Genomic DNA, 17,275 nt, shown 5'->3' on the forward strand with positions numbered 1-17,275 from the left:
GCCACGGCGCCTTCCAGCTGCGTCCTCCCCGCGGCCGCCCCCTTCCCCCCACGGCCACGGCGCCTTCCAGCTGTGTAATGGCTCGATGGGCCTGGCACAGGCAGGAAATTAGTGTGAGTTTGGTGACCTCTGACCCCAGCCTTGGTGGTGCAATGACCAGAGGACCCCATGAAACAGGGGTGGGGTTCCCAGCAGGCTGAGGCACGTTTGGGATCGGGGGGTTCTTCCAAATTCCCCTCCCAGAAACGTCAGCCTCCCTAAAAACCCCATGGACCGGAAGTCATTCTGCCCTCACTAAAGATGGCGGCCCGCGGACTTCCGCCCTGAACCATACCCGACCCGCGGGTCCCTCCCCCAGCCCTTTGGAACGCAGCGTCTTCTCCGCCCCGGGAAGGCGAGGGCCCGGCGGAATGGGCCGAGGGTGCGGCGGAAAGTGCCGAGCCCTGGGTGGGCGGTGCCGAGCGTCTGACGTATGATGCCGGGCGTCTGGCGGAAAGTGCCGATGCTGTGGCGGAAAGTGGCGAAGGTGGGAGTGGGCGGTGCTCAGACCCGGGACGGAAAGCAGCGAGGTCCAATCCCTTGGCGACGGAAGCAGCCGAAGCCCTTCCGGAAGGAGCCGAGCGGGCCGGCCGTTGCCGACGCACCCGCAGCGGTAGCAGCCTGGGCGGCCCCGCTCCGCTTCCCCCCCCCGGGCCCGGCAGCAGCGAGCGAGCGACCGACCCGGCCCAGCGCCGAGCCCCGCCCCCCGGGCCCGCCCGGCCCGGTTCGGTTCGGTTCGGCTCCCGGCCCGGCCCGCCCGGCAGGATGATCAAACTGTTCTCGCTGAAGCAGCAGAAGAAGGAGGAGGAATCGGCCGGAGGCACCAAGGGCAGCAGCAAGAAAGCGTCGGCCGCGCAGCTCCGCATCCAGAAAGGTACCGCCCGGCCCCGGTCCTTCCCCGCCCGGTACCGCCCGGCCCAGGTCCTTCCCCCCCCCCCCCGGCCCGGTACCGCCCGGCCCAGAGCCCCTCCCCCCCCCCCCGGTACCGCCCGGCCCAGAGCCCCTCCCCCCGCCCCCCGGTACCGCCCGGCCCAGGTCCTTCCCCCCCGGTACCGCCCGGCCCAGAGCCCCTCCCCCCGCCCCCCGGTACCGCCCGGCCCAGGTCCTTCCCCCCCGGTACCGCCCGGCCCAGAGCCCCTCCCCCCGCCCCCCGGTACCGCCCGGCCCAGGTCCTTCCCCCCCCCCCCGGCCCGGTACCGCCCGGCCCAGAGCCCCTCCCCCCCGGTACCGCCCGTCCCAGAGCCCCTCCCCCCCCCCCCGGCCCGGTACCGCCCGGCCCAGAGCCCCTCCCCGCCCCCCCCCCCCGGTACCGCCCGGGCCAGAGCCCCTCCCCCCCCCCCGGCCCGGTACCGCCCGGCCCAGAGCCCCTCCCCCCCCCCCCGGCCCGGTACCGCCCGGCCCAGAGCCCCTCCCCCCCCCCCCGGCCCGGTACCGCCCGGCCCAGAGCCCCTCCCCCCCCCCCCCGGCCCGGTACCGCCCGGCCCAGAGCCCCTCCCCCCCCCCCCCGGCCCGGTACCGCCCGGCCCAGAGCCCCTCCCCTCCCCCCCCCCGGTACCGCCCGGGCCAGAGCCCCTCCCCCCCCCCCGGTACCGCCCGGGCCAGAGCCCCTCCCCCCCCCCCGGTACCGCCCGGGCCAGAGCCCCTCCCCCCCCCCCCCGGTACCGCCCGGGCCAGAGCCCCTCCCCCCCCCCCCGGTACCGCCCGGGCCAGAGCCCCTCCCCCCCCCCCCGGTACCGCCCGGGCCAGAGCCCCTCCCCCCCCCCCCGGTACCGCCCGGGCCAGAGCCCCTCCCCCCCCCCCCCGGTACCGCCCGGGCCAGGTCCTTCCCCTCCCCCCCCCCGGTACCGCCCGGGCCAGAGCCCCTCCCCCCCGGTACCGCCCGGCCCAGGTCCTTCCCCCTCCCCCCCGGTACCGCCCGGCCCAGAGCCCCTCCCCCCCCCCCCCGGTACCGCCCGGCCCAGGTCCTTCCCCCTCCCCCCCCCGGTACCGCCCGGCCCAGGTCCTTCCCCCTCCCCCCCGGCCCGGTACCGCCCGGCCCAGAGCCCCTCCCCCCCCTCCCGGTACCGCCCGGCCCAGGTCCTTCCCCTCCCCCCCCTCCCGGTACCGCCCGGCCCAGGTCCTTCCCCTCCCCCCCCTCCCGGTACCCGCCCGGCCCAGGTCCTTTTCCCCCCCCCCGGTACCGCCTGGCCCAGAGCCCCCCCTCCCCGGTACCGCCTGGCCCAGAGCCCCCCCCTCCCCGGTACCGCCCGGCCCAGAGCCCCTCCCCGGTACCGCCCGGCCCAGGTCCTTCCCCTCCCCCCCCCCCCGGTACCCGCCCGGCCCAGAGCCCCTCCCCCCCCCCGGTACCGCCCGGCCCAGGTCCTTCCCCTCCCCCCCCTCCCGGTACCGCCCGGCCCAGAGCCCCTCCCCCCCCCCCCCGGTACCGCCCGGCCCAGAGCCCTTCCCCCCCCCCCCGGTACCGCCCGGCCCAGAGCCCTTCCCCCCCCCCCCGGTACCGCCCGGCCCAGAGCCCCTCCCCCCCCCCCCGGTACCGCCCGGCCCAGAGCCCCTCCCCGGTACCGCCCGGCCCAGAGCCCCCCCCCGGTACCGCCCGGCCCAGAGCCCCTCCCCCCCCCCCCGGTACCGCCCGGCCCAGAGCCCCTCCCCCCCCTCCCCGGTACCGCCCGGCCCAGAGCCCCTCCCCCCCCTCCCCGGTACCGCCCGGCCCAGAGCCTGCCCCTCCCCCCCGGCCCGGTACCGCCCGGCCCAGAGCCTGCCCCTCCCCCCCGGCCCGGTACCCGCCCGGCCCAGAGCCTGCCCCTCCCCCCCGGCCCGGTACCGCCCGGCCCAGAGCCTGCCCCTCCCCCCCGGCCCGGTACCGCCCGGCCCAGAGCCTGCCCCTCCCCCCCGGCCCGGTACCGCCCGGCCCAGAGCCTGCCCCTCCCCCCCCGGCCCGGTACCGCCCGGCCCAGAGCCTGCCCCTCCCCCCCGGCCCGGTACCGCCCGGCCCAGAGCCTGCCCCTCCCCCCCGGCCCGGTACCGCCCGGCCCAGAGCCTGCCCCTCCCCCCCGGCCCGGTAGCGCCCGGCCCAGAGCCCCTCCCCGGTACCGCCCGGGCCAGGTCCTCCCCCCCCCCCCCGGTACCGCCTGGCCCAGGTCCTTCCCCTCCCCCTTCAGTCCAGGTCCCTCCCCTCCCCGCTCCTGCCCGGCCCAGGTGTCCCCCCCCCCCCCCCCCTCCGGTACCCGCCTGGCCCAGGTCCCCTTCCCCCCCCCGGCCCAGTGCCGCCCGGCCTAGATCTCTCTATCTCCATCCCCATACCAGACCCTCGTGGGGAACTGCCCGGCCTAGCCGCCCCCCACTTCGGTATGGCCCAGTTCAGACCCTCATTGGGAGTAGCTGGATGCTCTGACCCTGGCAATACCCGGCCTGGTACCGTCTGGCCTGGCCCAAGATGATTGGTACCATTCCCCCTCCCCAAATTCTCTATCCACCAGACCTAGTACCGCCCGGTCCCAGTATTGTCTGGCCCCAACCCACTGGTATCATCTGGCCTGGTCCAGATTCCCTGGCCACCATCCGTCTCAGACCCACCTACTGGTACCACTAGGATGGCCCAGATCCCCTCAACTCAGAAAGGTGTAACCCAGCTGAATCCCTGACTGGTACCTCCTTGATGGACTGCTAGGGGAGAGACCCGCCCAGACACAAGGGAAACCCCACTCAGAAACATACCAGCTGGTGCAAATCCTGGGGTGATCCACTGACACCCCCCCCCCCCCCCACCTTCAGTGAAAAGGTACCACCTGGCTCAGGCAGGTGCTGGGAGGCAGCCTCCTTCCTCCACTCTGTGCCCGCACCCAGAGCCTGTATTGGTGGGGTGAGACCCCATCCACTCATTGGGGGGCACCCACACTCAGACCCCATAGATGCCTCCCAATGGAGGGAGCTTAATGAGGAAGATCACCCTCCTTCCTACCCCTACGCTGTCAAGTGGCTACTCCCCCTCGCCCCATGGGTGAAAGCACCTATGCGGGGGGGGGGGGGGGGGGGAGAGCATCTTCCGCTCACATATTGGGCAGACTCCCACGTTCTCCTGCCCATTACAGAATTCCATGAGCCCACATACACACATCAATGATCCTCTTGCTGGGGAATGGGGGAATCCCTCCTCCAAAGGGACTTCCTCCTCATCTACCCCCACTGGGGCTCTGCTCCTAAGTTCCCTGTAAGCTGCGTGGCCGTGTAGCAGCCTATTTAGTGCTACTCAGGGAATCTTCCCTGGGGACTGGTCATGAGAGGGGCGCCCCTCCTCCAGCCCCAACCTAGCCTGGTTCCCTGGATCTGCTGTGGCCAGGGTGCCCCTACCCCGACCCAAACCCGGCGGGCACGGCCTGGACCTGTCGTGGTCGGAGCACCCCTTCCCGAACCCAGCCCTGGCCCGGACCTGCGGGGGTTGCGGGAAGGGCGCCTATCCTGCAGTCCCAGCCCCGGAGCTGTTGCGGTGGGGAGAGGGCCCCCCCCCGAGCCCAGATGCTGCTGCGGGGAGAGAGCTGGGGGGAGCCCTCTCTACCTGCTGTAGCCCCATAGCACCCTCCTGCACCCCGAACCCTCACTCCCGGAGCCCACACCCCCAGCCAGAGCTCTCTGGAAACCCGCCACCCCAACCCTCTGCCCCAGCCCTGAGCCCCCTCCCACATGCTGAACCCCTCGGCCCCACCCCCGCCACATGAATTTTGTTATGTGCACCAATATGAAGGTGATGCGTCACACATCACCCCCATATTGGTGCACATAACAAAATTCATTTCGCACCTGGGTGGGAAAAATCCCTCCTCCACCACTTTCTCTGAGAGCCACCCCCTATGGAGGTCTTCCCCAATGGGGCTCATGCTCTTCTGAGCGTCCCCAAGACATACATACTGAGACTCCCCCCACACACATGCTGGAGGGGGCGGGGGGGCTCCTCGATGCAACAGGGGGAGGAAGATTCGCTGGAGGGGTGGGAACAGGCAGGGGGATGGCCAGTGTGGCAGGGCTCAATATGGGCGTGTTCTTGTGGAGGTCCTTAGACAAATATGTGCGGAGGGTCTCATGGGGTTTCCCCGGTGGGGGTGGGGGCCCCCAGTGTGTGTGGGGAGGTCTCCTGGGGTTCCCCAGCAAGGAAGGAGGAACCCCCAGTGTGGGTGTGGATGTCTCCTGGGGTTTCCCTGGCGGGGGTGGGAGCCCCACCCATGGGAACCCATGTTTCTGGGGGTGGGGTGCACACCCCACTGGGGGCCCCTGATGAAAACCCCACCATGCGACAAATCAGACATCCCTACAGGCAGCGCCAGCTGTGCAAGTGTCTGCAAAGGGCAGAAACCTGGGTTCTCCCCACTTCTGGCTGTGCCCAGAAAGATACCAGTGTCCATCCCCATCCGCTTGTGTCCCAGTCTGGAGCTCCAGTCCACTCTTCCAGAGGGGGCAGGTCAATGCCCTGGGCTCCCTCTGCCCCATCCTGAGCTGATGGGGGATCCTGGCTGTGCTCCAGGGACGTACCCGGTGAGGCTCGGCCTATGTCCTGTTAGGAACGTGTGCCCCCTCCCTGGCACGTTTCTGTGCAGTGCCCTTCACCATGGGCCTGATCCTGCTGGGGCTCGCCCCATGAGAGAGGGCAGTCAGAGACCCAGTGCCAGGCTGAACTGGGACACAACCTTAGCTCGTCCTGTTGTGTGAGTGGGGCCTGGGCAGGGCTGAGTGCCTGGGGTCTGCTCTCAATATGGCACTTCCCCCAATCTGATCCCTGAGAGCCAGTGTCTTGACCCCAGCCAGAATATCATGGACCTCCAGTGAGAAGGACTTAGTAGGAGGCTCCCAGGTCTGTCTCCCTCCCAGGGTGGGCGGGGGCCAGGTCAGGATTGTCCCACCCACTTTTGCAATGCCTCTTTCTGGTGCAGAGATCTGCCCCCTATGGAGAGTGCGGTGGGCATGGGGCTCCTCCGTGAGGGGAGGGATCTGGGGTTATCCTCCGAACTGACCCGTCTCTCCCTGCTTCCCTCCTGCCTCCCAGATATTAACGAACTGAATTTGCCAAAAACATGCGAAATAGATTTCTCCGACCAGGACGACCTCCTCAACTTCAAGCTAGTTATCTGCCCTGACGAGGTGAGGGGGGACGGGCAGGGAGGGGGTCCGGCACGTGGGTGGGGAGCAGGGAGTCCTGCATGCCGGGACTTGACTTTCTCTTCCTGCTCCTGGGGAAGCCCCAGCTGCTGCTCAGCTGATGGGCTCGGTCTGTGCCCAGACTCTGGTTGCTGCTCCCTGCTGGGCGGGCGCTGGCCCAGGCCCAGGGGGCCCAGCTGGTGCTGCAGCAGGCCGGGGTGCGGGGGGGGAAGGGAGCGATGCACACGGAGCTGCCTTCCAGCTGCATGAGGTGATGCGGTGCTGGAGTCCGAGCCAGTAGGCTGGGGAGTGAGATGGGGGCAGGGGCTGCAAAAGATTCATGGCTCTGCACATGCCCCTGCTGCCCCTCGATCCCAACTATCCCAGCTCGCCCACTGCAACCCTGACGGTGCCCCATAATCCTGACTATACCCCCACCCCCCGCTATCCCAGCTCGTTCACCACAGTGCTGCTGGCAGCCCTCAATCCTGAATATTTCCCCCGCGCGTCCCCTCTCCCCTCCCCCCTGCTATCCCAGCTTGCCCACCACAGCGCTGCCAGTGCCCCTCAACCCCACCCTGGATCAGGCCCCACAATGCCAGCTGAGCCGAATGGCACGTGGAGGGAGTGTGATCAAAGCCCCTAGCTGCTGCGTCTCTGGTCCCCTGCCCTTGGATCCATGGGGCGGAGCTGAGCCCAGCCCCTTGGGATGCTGGGGACCCCCCATGAGGATCCCTCCCTCGCTGAAGGTCTTTTCTCTTTCAGGGTTTCTATAAAGGGGGGAAGTTTGTCTTCAGTTTTAAGGTAAGTCCCTTCCCTGCCCCTGGGGTGAAGCTTGATTTTCACAGGAGCCTTGCCGGGAAGGGTCGGGGGGCTCTTGGGGCTTCCCCGTGTTGGACTCCCCTTGCGCGGTGTCTGACCAAGGAGGGAGTGTCGACCCCACGAATCTGGTGTCCCCTTTCCTGGGAGGGAGGAAGGTGCTGTGTCTGCTCAGGAAGCTGAGGACACGCCCACAGTCTCCCAGAGCTGGCAAGAGGACCCAGGAGTCCGGGCCGCTTGTGCCTTCCTGATGCGGAGGGAGCAGCACTACGGGTAGGGGGGATTCCAGAGCTCCTGTGACTTGGCGGGGTCATGGAGTCTGGGCCCAGTTGCTCTGCTGTGGGGGGGCCTTGGGAATGACTCTCCCATCTGTCTGTCCCTGTCTGTCTGTCTGCAGGTAGGCCAAGGCTACCCTCATGACCCTCCCAAGGTGAAGTGTGAGACCATGGTGTACCACCCCAACATAGACCTAGAGGGCAACGTCTGCCTAAATATCCTCAGGTAGGGAGCGCACCTGGCCGCCCCACTCTATCACTGCTACCCCCAGGCCGGTCTGGGGGATTGCCCCACCCATGCAGATCGAGGGGGGAGGGGGAGATATGGGGTGTGACCTGGTGCCTTGAATGGACCTCACTGAGAATGCACACTCAGAGCAGACTGCAAGAAACTGGTGGTTTTAACTACAGTTAGATTCACCAAACCAGTAGCAAATGAGCTGCAATACCACACCGGTTCATAAGAAGCCAAACGCAGCCCTCTTAGAGGCATTCCAGCCATTGGTTCCCATCCCAACAAACTGGTCTAATATAGTGAGAGGTTACTGAAAACCCAATTCACCCCATGTGAGGTTCCACCAATCCCAAAGGATAAGATACATTTTGACCTGGCGGTAAGCATCTCAGATCTTACCTGGATATCACTCTGTCAGCCAATCCTTAATAAACCAAGAATTTATTAATAAAAAGAATAGTTATAAATGGTTAAAAGATCATATACATACAAATGATTGCAAAGTCCTTACATCAGGCTTGTAGCAGTGATGGAATAGACGGCTGGTGGAATAAATGTTGGAATAAAGTCTCTCTGGTAACTTCCAAAAGATTGGACGGTCCTCAGTCCATTGTTCAAAATGCTCCTCTTAGAGCAGGGGTGGGCAAACTTTTTGGCCCGACGGCCACATCGGGTTGCGAAACTGTATGGAGGGCTGGGTAGGGAAGGCTGTGCCTCCCCAAACAGCCTGGCCTCCGCCCCCTCCCACTTCCTGCCCCATGACTGCCCCCATCAGAACTACTGACCCATCCAACCCCCGCTGCTCCTTGTCCCCTGACTGCCCCCTCCCGGGACCCCGCCCCCATCCACTCCTGCTTGCTTCCTGTCCCCTGATTGCCCCGCCCCCTATTCACACCCCTGCCCCCAGACAGGTCCCCTGGGACTCCCATGCCTATCCAACCCCCTGTTTCCCATCCCCTGATTTCTCCCCCCTCCCCCTCCGAACCACTGCCCCATCCAACTGCCCCCTGTCCCCTGACTGCCCCCTGGGATTTCCTGTCCCTTATCCAACCCCTTCCTGCCCCCTTACCATGCCGCTCAGAGCGGCAGGAGCTCGCAGCCCTGCTGCCTGGCCGCAGCCAGCCATGCAGGAGCGCAGGGCCAGAGCGCTGGCAGCGTGGTGTGGTGAGGTGAGGGTGTGGGGGAGGGAGGGGTTGGGGGCTAGCCTCCCCGGTCAGGAGCTTAACGGCCGGGCAGGACAATCCCATGGGCCAGATGTGGCCCGTGGACTGTAGTTTACCCACCTCTGTCTTAGAGGAAAGAGACAAACTGGAGATGTCTCAGGTGCCTCTTATATCCTCTGCCATGTGTATGGAAAGTTACTGTCCCAAACAAAGAATACAGCCTGCGTGTATGGACAAAGATGGAGTCTGAGGTCACATGTCCACATCAGATCTCTTACATGTTTTACTGAATCACAGGGGTGGCCATTGGCTCCTTGCGCTCTGAGGTGTCTTCGGGAAGAGAGTTGATTCTTCTGAGTAGTCCATTCACAATGGGCTGGGGAGACTGAATGTTAGCTACCTTGTGGGGATTACCCCAAGGACAAACGCATGTGAGATACAGATACCTAGCCAATCTCACACCTTCAGATGCCGTGGTGATCCATGGATTTAGCCAGGATAATTGTATTTGACTTTTCCATTGACACCTCACATGATAGTCTTTGTATAAGATTTGTTGCAATTGTATAACAGTGGTAGCAACTGCTACAAATGGTCATCTTCAGTCATGCAGCATCACAGGGGGAATCCCCTGTGGCCCACCCCCATGGAGCCTGGGGGGAGGGATATGGGGGATTCCCCTCCAGCAGCACTGCCCTTCTCCTTACATACAGGTCTTGGGGCAACCCCTCCTCCCATCATCTCCATGATCCCCATCTCCCTAGTCAGATTCTGATGTGATCCCCACCCCAAAACCTCCTCTCCCTGCCCTCCCATGTCTCCTGTCTGGCTCTCCTCCCCAGTTAGAACCTGGGATGATCCCCTGCCACCCCAGTGTGGTGTTGCTCCTCTCGTGGGCTTGGCCGCAGGGTCCTCACTCACAACTCTTTTCTGCCCCGCAGAGAGGACTGGAAACCTGTACTAACAATAAACTCTATAATTTATGGTCTGCAGTACCTCTTCTTGGTGAGTAAGTGGGGGGGGTTCACCTGCACTGTTGGGGGGGATGGGAGGCAGGTGGAGGGGAGGGGGAACATGTCGGGTGGGCTGTGGGGCAGGAGGTGGGAGGGACGCGGTGTCCCCTGCACTGTTCGGGGTGGAGGTAGCCCTGGCGTTTCAGCAGGGCTAGGAGGGGGTGTGGTTGCTTCCCGCCATGTGTGTTTGGGGGCTGGTCGTGGGGTGCCGATCTCCTTGTTCCCTTGCAGTTTGGGGGAGCGGTGGGGCGGGGTGATTTCTTCCTAGGGTCTCTGGGGAGGCTGTGGCACAGTCTGGCGGGGGGTGCAGTCCCCTCAGAGCCGAGGGAGGCATTGGCAGGTTACTCTGTGCAAGGGCTGGGGGGGTTGTCGTAGCTGTGCGTTGAGCTGCCTGCATTGCCATGCTCCGGTCCGCATGGCCGGCTGCCTGGCAAGGCCCCGGGGCCGGCTCTCCTGTGTGTTTCCATCTCTGCAGGTCCCTGGGTCTCTGCTTGGCCCTGCCCGGGGCTCCCTTGCCCTGGCGCCGGCTGGGCGCCCTGCGGCTCGTTCCTTGGGCATGGCTGGTTGCTGTGCCCTTGGGGGTGGAGCTGCTGCCCGGCTTGGGGCAGCCTGCCAAGAGCCCATCATGCACCATTGGGATGCGGGGTCTCTTCTTTGGCTCAGCTGCTGCGTCCCTGGTGCCTTGGACTGACTCTGACACAATTGGTGGAGCCTTTGGGGGGTCCCGGGGCTTCCCCTAAAGGCTCTGGTCAACATGATGGGTGCAGAGAGCCGCCCAAAAGGGGAAAAGGGGCAACGGGTTGAGCAGCATCTGCCAGCAGCCTGAAATGGGTGAGCTCGGTGGACTGTTAACCCTGAACCCTAATGACGGGCAGCTTTAAATGGTAGCATCGTGAACTATTTCGCTGCCGTTCTCTTGAGCAGAGGCGTTCAGCAAATGTGTTTCTCTCCACAATCCCTCATCTGTCTCTTTCTTGAGGCAGTTCTACAGTCGATTAAAATACCCAGGGGCAGAATCAGTGGAGTTTAATGTAATGTTAAAATACATCCTGCAGGTGGAAATCAGTACCAACTTTCCTGTCTATCCCCCCTCTCTCTGAGGTCCCCCAATCACTGTGATAGTTGAGCGCCTCACAATCTTCTGTGGATTTATCGTCACGTGGCCTTGTGGGGCCGGGCCGTTATACCCACTGTACAGATGGGGCAGTGAAGCACGGAGGTGGCTGGTCACACGGGCAGTGACAGCGCAGGGAAGAGAAGATGTAACTCCCAAGTGCTCTAACCATTGGGCCATCCTGCCTCTTGAATCGACAGTAATGGCATGATTTCCAAGGCCCTGCAGAGCGCAAGGGGATTAGATCTGAGCTCTGCCCTGTCGCATGCATTCTGCGCGGGCGCCAGGATAAAAGTGAAGCTGCTGTCCTGTGACATGCTAGCTTGTAAAGACACCCTCTAACTTCCTTAAAAAGAAACCGACGCTTCTCTTTGAGTTTAAGACCAGGAAGAGATCATTAGATCTTCTGGTCTGACCTCCCGTACAGCGAGGTTTGGCAGACCTCGATTGCTGGTTTTTCTGTAATTGTGATGGATGTTTTTCTTTTATGCATTTTTTCAATTTTTATCCATTTAAATGTTTACACTTTTCAAAAATGATGGGGTTTAAGCATTTCTCCCCCATTTCTATATTTTAAAATTTTCACACGTGTAGAAAATGATTGGGGGAGGGCCGGACAATTATGTAGTGACCTTAGACCCTGAGATTCAAAGTTAGTTTTATCACTGTGAAAACCCAGTTGTCCACATATGTCAAATGGTACAAAGTAAATAGCCTTAAATCAAACTCAGAGTTCTGAAGCAACATTTCTTTCTTTGCCTCTGTAATTTTTGATGATCAGTGGAAATGTTTTTCATTGGTTGGTGGATGCGTGGTGAAAGTAACGTTTACTGCCGTTTGCCAATTACAATGCGATCCTGCCCAGTTGCTAAATTCCATCCTCTCACTGCTGCACTGAGCCCAATAACTTGAGTTTGGCTAAAGCATCTCCCAGGAAAGGGATCTGGTCTGCATTTGAAGCCATCGGGAGATAGAGAATCCATCACTTCCCTTGGTAGTTGGTTCCAGTGGTTAATGACCCTCACACTGTTGAAGTTTTGTGCCTTATTTCTAATTGGAATTTGTCTGGCCTCAGCTTCCAAACCTCCTTGTTCTGCTTTTCCCTGCTAGATTAGAACCTTTTAGGGTGTGCGCTGGAATCTAGTCTTTTCACAGTGTGATGGTTTTGGGGACGGGGCTGCATGAGAACAGTCTCCAGCCTTCCCTGAACTTGGTCTTGTTTCTGAATCTGCACCACAATGGGTCACACCCAGCACTCCCTCTGCCTCAGCAGCTGTTTGGAGCCTGATTCTGGGCTAGGAGAACCTTCCCCTTTCAAAGTGACCTGCAAAGGGGTTTAAAAACCAGAAATGGGGCTTGTCCCCTCACACGCATTTACAGTGAATTTTTGAGACTTTCTCCGTGTTTTTTCCACCTTAAAAAGGTTGGGAATGTCAGATCTGGTCCTTCCTTGTGTAACTGGGGGGTCTATGGGAAGATCTTGGGATGTTTCTTCTGTGGGGGTGCTGATGTTTTAACAGTGCTGTCATTTCTCCAAAATGGTCATCAGTCATTGGAGTTAAATGGATTTTGAATATTTGACATAACTATGGGTTGTTTGCCACGTTGAGGTATCTGTGTTGGTCCGGGGTATCAGAGAGACAAGGCAGGTGAGGCAATATCTTTTATTGCAGTGGCTCTCAACCTTTCCAGACTACTGTACCCCTTTCAGCAGTCTGATTTGTCCTGTGTACCCCAAGTTTCACATCACTTAAAAACGACTTGCTTACAAAATCAGATCTAAAAATATAAGTATCAGAGCCAATACACCTCGACCCCAATATAACGCTATCCTCGGGAGCCAAAAAATCTTATCGCGTTATAGGTGAAACCGCATTTTATCGAACTTGCTTTGATCTGCCGAAGTGCACAGCCTCCCCCTTCCCCTCCCACCGCCCCGGAGTGCAGCTTTACCGCTTTATATCCAAATTTCCAAATTCATGTTATATCGGGTCACGTTATATTGGGGTAGAGGTGTAGTACTGACAAATTGCTTCGTTTTCATTTTTACCACATAGTAAAATAAATCAATTGGAATATAATTATTGTACTTACATTTCAGTGTATAGTATATAGAGAAGTATAAACAAGTCATTGTATGAAATTTTAGTTTGTACTGACTTTGCTGGTGCTTTTTATGTAGCGTGTTGTAAAACTAGGCAAATATCTCGATGAGTTGATGTACCCTCAGAAGACCTCTGTGTACCTCCAGGGGTGCACGTACCCCTTGTTGAGAACCATTGTTTTTTTGCACCCACTTCTCTGTTGGTGAGAGAGACAAACTTGCGAGCATACACCGAGCTCTTCTTTGGGTCTGGGAAAGGTTCTCAGATGTAACAGCTCAATACAAGGTGGAACAGATTGTTTAGCATAAGGAATTAACACACATTTAAGGAATTAACAAGGGACCCGTTCATAGTGAAGTAGACTATATTAGTTATAGGACAGAAAAGGGGGGTTAGTGGGTAACAGATTGTTATAATGAGCCATAAATCCAGTGTCTTTGATCCATGATTTTTCATGTCTAGCAGAGTTATGAATTTAAGCTCCCAGGCTCATCTTTTGAAGATGTTGCAGAGGTTTCCTTAGAAGACGAGAACCGAGAGGCCGGATACAGAGTCAAGTATCGGGGGGTAGCCGTGTTAGTCTGTATCCACAAAAACAACAAGGAGTCTGGTGGCACCTTAAAGACTAACAGATTTATTTGGGCATAAGCTTTCGTGGGTTTCAGTTGGAGCTGAAGAAGTGAGGTTTTTTTACCCGTGAAAGCTTATGCCCAAATAAATCTTAGTCTTTAAGGTGCCACCGGACTCCTTGTTGTTTTTGTGGATACAGAGCGATCGCTATGTGAAAAGTGTTTGCCCAGAGGTGATAAGGGTGAGATTGTAGTGATTGTTCTGTTTTGCCCATGTAGTTGTTGGGGCATATAGTGCACTGGATGAGGTACACCACATGTAATAAGCGTGTGTACAACCCATGGATCTTGACAGGCGTGTGCACATGTGGGGTATTTATCCTCCTAGCAGTGAAGATATAGCTACAGGTTTTGCATCAGTTGCTCTGAGAGGGTCTGGTGCTGCTTTGAGTTGGTGGGGAGCCTGCTTCTGATGAATGTGGAGATGTGGGGGGCTGTTTGAAGACCAGGGGAGGGGGTTCGGGAAAGATTTCTTTCTGGATATGATCCCCATCCAGTATGGGTTGTAATTGTTACCTGATATCCCGTATGGGCCCTGGAGTGGTAGGTGACAACCGGGGGTGTACCGTAGGAGTGTCTTTATTATACACTAAAAGTCAATAAAGACGCTGGATTTATGGCTTATTACAGCAACCTATGACGTGCTAACCCTCCTTTGTCCTACGCCTGCAGAGGTGTGTTAAGTGCCCACTTCACCTTGAACGGTCTCTTACAACATAATTAGAGGTAATGCTGCAGGGATTTCAAACAAGCTGACTGTGGCCTGGGCTACATGCAGAGATTGTACCATTGTAACGTCGTTGGTTAGAGGAGTGACATGTTACTCACACACTTACAGTGGTATGCCCTTAGCCTGGCTGCAGTCATACCGGAGTAAAGGTGCCTTATACCACTATAATGGCATCCGCTTATGTGATGTACTGCGTTAACTATAGCGGGGTAGTTGGTGATACAACTTTCTGTTGCTACACTAGCTCTGATCTAGAACTTGACAAAGCAGGTCAGTATCCACCCCCATTTTACAGGTGGGGAAACTGAGGCACTGACAGGGACAGTGGCGAACCAGGAATAGAACCTAGGTGTCCTGTTCAGTGCTCTGTCCACTAGGTCACAGAGTCTCCTTTGGTTAAAGTGACTGGAGGTGGGGGACGCAGCGATGGGCCCTCGGAAGTGGGACTAAGGATTGTTTTGCAGCTGGACTCGGGGAAGGACGGTAGGGGTGGCGCGTGGCAGGGGGATGCAGCCTTGACTTGGGTGGGGGTGATCAGGGACATGGCCAGCCTCTAACTCTGTCTACTCCCGGCCTGCAGGAGCCAAACCCCGAAGACCCCCTGAACAAAGAGGCTGCCGAGGTCCTTCAGAACAACAGACGCCTGTTTGAGCAGAACGTGCAGCGCTCCATGCGGGGCGGCTACATCGGCTCCACCTACTTCGAGCGTTGCCTCAAATAGAACTGACCAGCTGCCCCCACCCCTCCCACGAGGGACTCTGCCAACACCGCTGCCTTCAGCCACCGGGGGGCATGGGAGCCTGGCACTGGCAGGGCCCCCCTCGCTGCTCACGGCCTCTGCCCCAGCAGCCTTCCCCCCCCTCCTGCCCCCTGGCTGGAGGGGAGGTGGCTGCTGAGGGATGGGGCAGGGCTTACATTTGTATCCCCTGCCCCACCCATACAGCCCCCTCTTCCCTATTGGTCGCTCTCCTGCTGGTTTCCCAGTACGCTCAGGCCCCAAGCAGAGCGCCCCCTAGCCGTGGCCCAGCGTGAGCGCACTGGCTCCTCCCCCTGGCTTCGCAGAGCGCATCTATTTATTAGGCAGGGGGCTGCAGCAGGGGTGTAGGGCAGGCCAGGGGTGCATGCAGTCCTGCCGTGGGGGGGGGCAGGCCCGCCCTCCTCTTTTACATCCCTCTTGTGTCTGGTTTTTAAAAACAAAGCGTCCCACTTACAGCAAAGCGAAGGCTGATTATTCAATGGGACCGGGCTAGAGGCGGGGCCTGGGCTGATTGAACCCCGCCCCCTTCTGCCCCAGGCCTCTCCCCCCAATGAACTGGTTCTTTGCCATGCTGGGGCCTCCTGCCAGCCCCGGGGCCATGAAGCCACTGTACTCTAGCGTGTCGGGTTATTAAAGGGGAATGTTAGCGCACCTCACTGCCCAGGGCCTGTCTGTGCCTTATTGCTCCGCCACCCCTCCTCCCTTTGAGATGGGGTGGAGGGGTCTCTCCTCGAGGGGCTGCCTACCCAGCTGCCCCAGCAGGGGGCACAGGAGTCCATATCTCCCCCCAGCCTCCCCTCCCTGCTTAGCCCCAGCAGCAAGATGGGCCCCAGGCCTCTGGCCTGTGGTGCTGTTTGAAGTGGCTTGTGGGTAAGAAGTGGGGCTTGACCCTCCTGCTCCCCAGCACAACGGGTAGCTCCTCCCTCTCTGCCCACTTCTGCGGCTGGCTTAGAAACCTCCAAGCCTTGTTAGCCGGCGCTCACTGCCCCAGGGCTGCCCAAGCAGGCCTGAGAGAAGGGCAGATGTGCAATGGTGGTGGGAGGGGGGGTAAAGCCATAATATGGGCTGATGAGACCCAACTGTTGCCCCCTCCTGGCTAGGAAGGGAAGGGCTGATCTCTGGTGCTAGGGTGAGAATCGAGGGGCCCAGCTGCCTGGAAGTGGGGGATGGGCATCCAACCTCTGGCTGAGTCAGCAGTTGCCTCTTCCCCTGCTGCAGAGCCGCCTGGGGCTCAGTGTGGAGGGAGAATTCCCCGTCAGAAGGAAAGTGTAGGGCAGGGGGTGGCCTGTTCCTACAGCCGTCCCCTGCCTGGCCTGCGGCAGCCAGTTCTAGCTGCATGTAACCCGCAGCCTGGGTGCCACAGCAGCTTCTGTGGGGCCCTCTGCCCCTGTGTGCACCCTCGGAGGGGAGAGGGTGGAGCCAGCTGCACTAAGGGAGTGGTGGTCGGGGGATGTTTGCAACCTAAGCTCCTTCACCTGCCCCCTGCAGGTTCTGGGCCCTGCTGCCTACCTGCCTTCAAGGCGCCCTGTAGGGCTGCCTTTGCTCCTCTCTGGCTGGGCGTGGACTGAGCTCTGATGCGGCCCCTTGCCGAACTAGGACCACATGGTGGCCTTGGTGAGGGAGGCGATCCCTGTGGGAAGGAGGCTGCCAAGAAGCTGGGATTGGGCCTCGTCGCCAGGCCTGAGGCAGTGTGAAATGTTGTCTCCCCATGTCCCACAGGGGCTGAGCCATGGTGGTGGGGGGCTGGGTTCTGCATGGAGCAGGGCAGGTGGATGAGATGGAGGGGTGGGGGCTGTGAGGGCAGTTTCCTGCCCAGGAGCGGGGAAGTGTTGCTTTGCTCTCCTGTTATCCCCTATACTGGACTGTTTATGCTGGAGCCCAGCTCGCAGATGAGGTGATTTCCTCCCCAGCCTGGCTGGGCAGCCCCTTGTACCAGCAGCACTCCAACTGGCCCCTGGGCCTCACGGGGCTGGGGCTTCACGGGTGCAAAGGCTGGAAGGGATGGTTCTGATCATCTAGTCCCATGACTGGCTGCCCCAGGCTCTCAGCCCGTCATTTCGGCTGGGACACCCTGCCACTCCCCTCAGTGGCCTCTGGGGAGATGGTGGTGTCGCTATGGCTGGTGTAGTGCTTGTGTGTGCAGCCCTGATGCAAGGAAGGCCCAGTCCCTGCCCAGAGGGGCTTCCAGCCCTGTGGATCCAGAGCCCCAGTGACCGCTGCTGTCACTGGGCCCTGGGATGGGACGGTGTAGCAGCGGGGAGCCAGATTGGGTGAGC

General features: G+C 60.5%; 1 protein-coding gene across 1 annotated transcript; it reads left to right on the top strand.

The window, feature by feature from the left end:
• Positions 1-617: 617 nt before the first annotated feature.
• Positions 618-15,655, top strand: UBE2M (ubiquitin conjugating enzyme E2 M). The gene is made up of 6 exons (XM_054009918.1): positions 618-913; positions 6,068-6,162; positions 6,925-6,963; positions 7,376-7,479; positions 9,593-9,656; positions 14,823-15,655. Exons 1-6 carry the CDS (start codon positions 805-807, stop codon positions 14,961-14,963), a joined length of 552 nt encoding a protein of 183 aa, XP_053865893.1. The 5' UTR covers positions 618-804; the 3' UTR covers positions 14,964-15,655.
• The last annotated feature ends 1,620 nt before the right edge of the window (positions 15,656-17,275 follow it).

Source organism: Malaclemys terrapin, chromosome 20, assembly GCF_027887155.1.
Source record: "Malaclemys terrapin pileata isolate rMalTer1 chromosome 20, rMalTer1.hap1, whole genome shotgun sequence".
NCBI classification, from domain to species: Eukaryota; Metazoa; Chordata; order Testudines; family Emydidae; genus Malaclemys; species Malaclemys terrapin.

Excerpts from the sequence above, each read along its gene's own strand:
- UBE2M (XM_054009918.1), top strand. The coding sequence starts at position 805 with ATGATCAAACTGTTCTCGCTGAAGCAGCAGAAGAAGGAGGAGGAATCG. Across the intron at positions 914-6,067 it reads GCAGCTCCGCATCCAGAAAG|ATATTAACGAACTGAATTTG; the intron begins GTACCGCCCGGC and ends CCTGCCTCCCAG. Across the intron at positions 9,657-14,822 it reads GTCTGCAGTACCTCTTCTTG|GAGCCAAACCCCGAAGACCC; the intron begins GTGAGTAAGTGG and ends CCCGGCCTGCAG.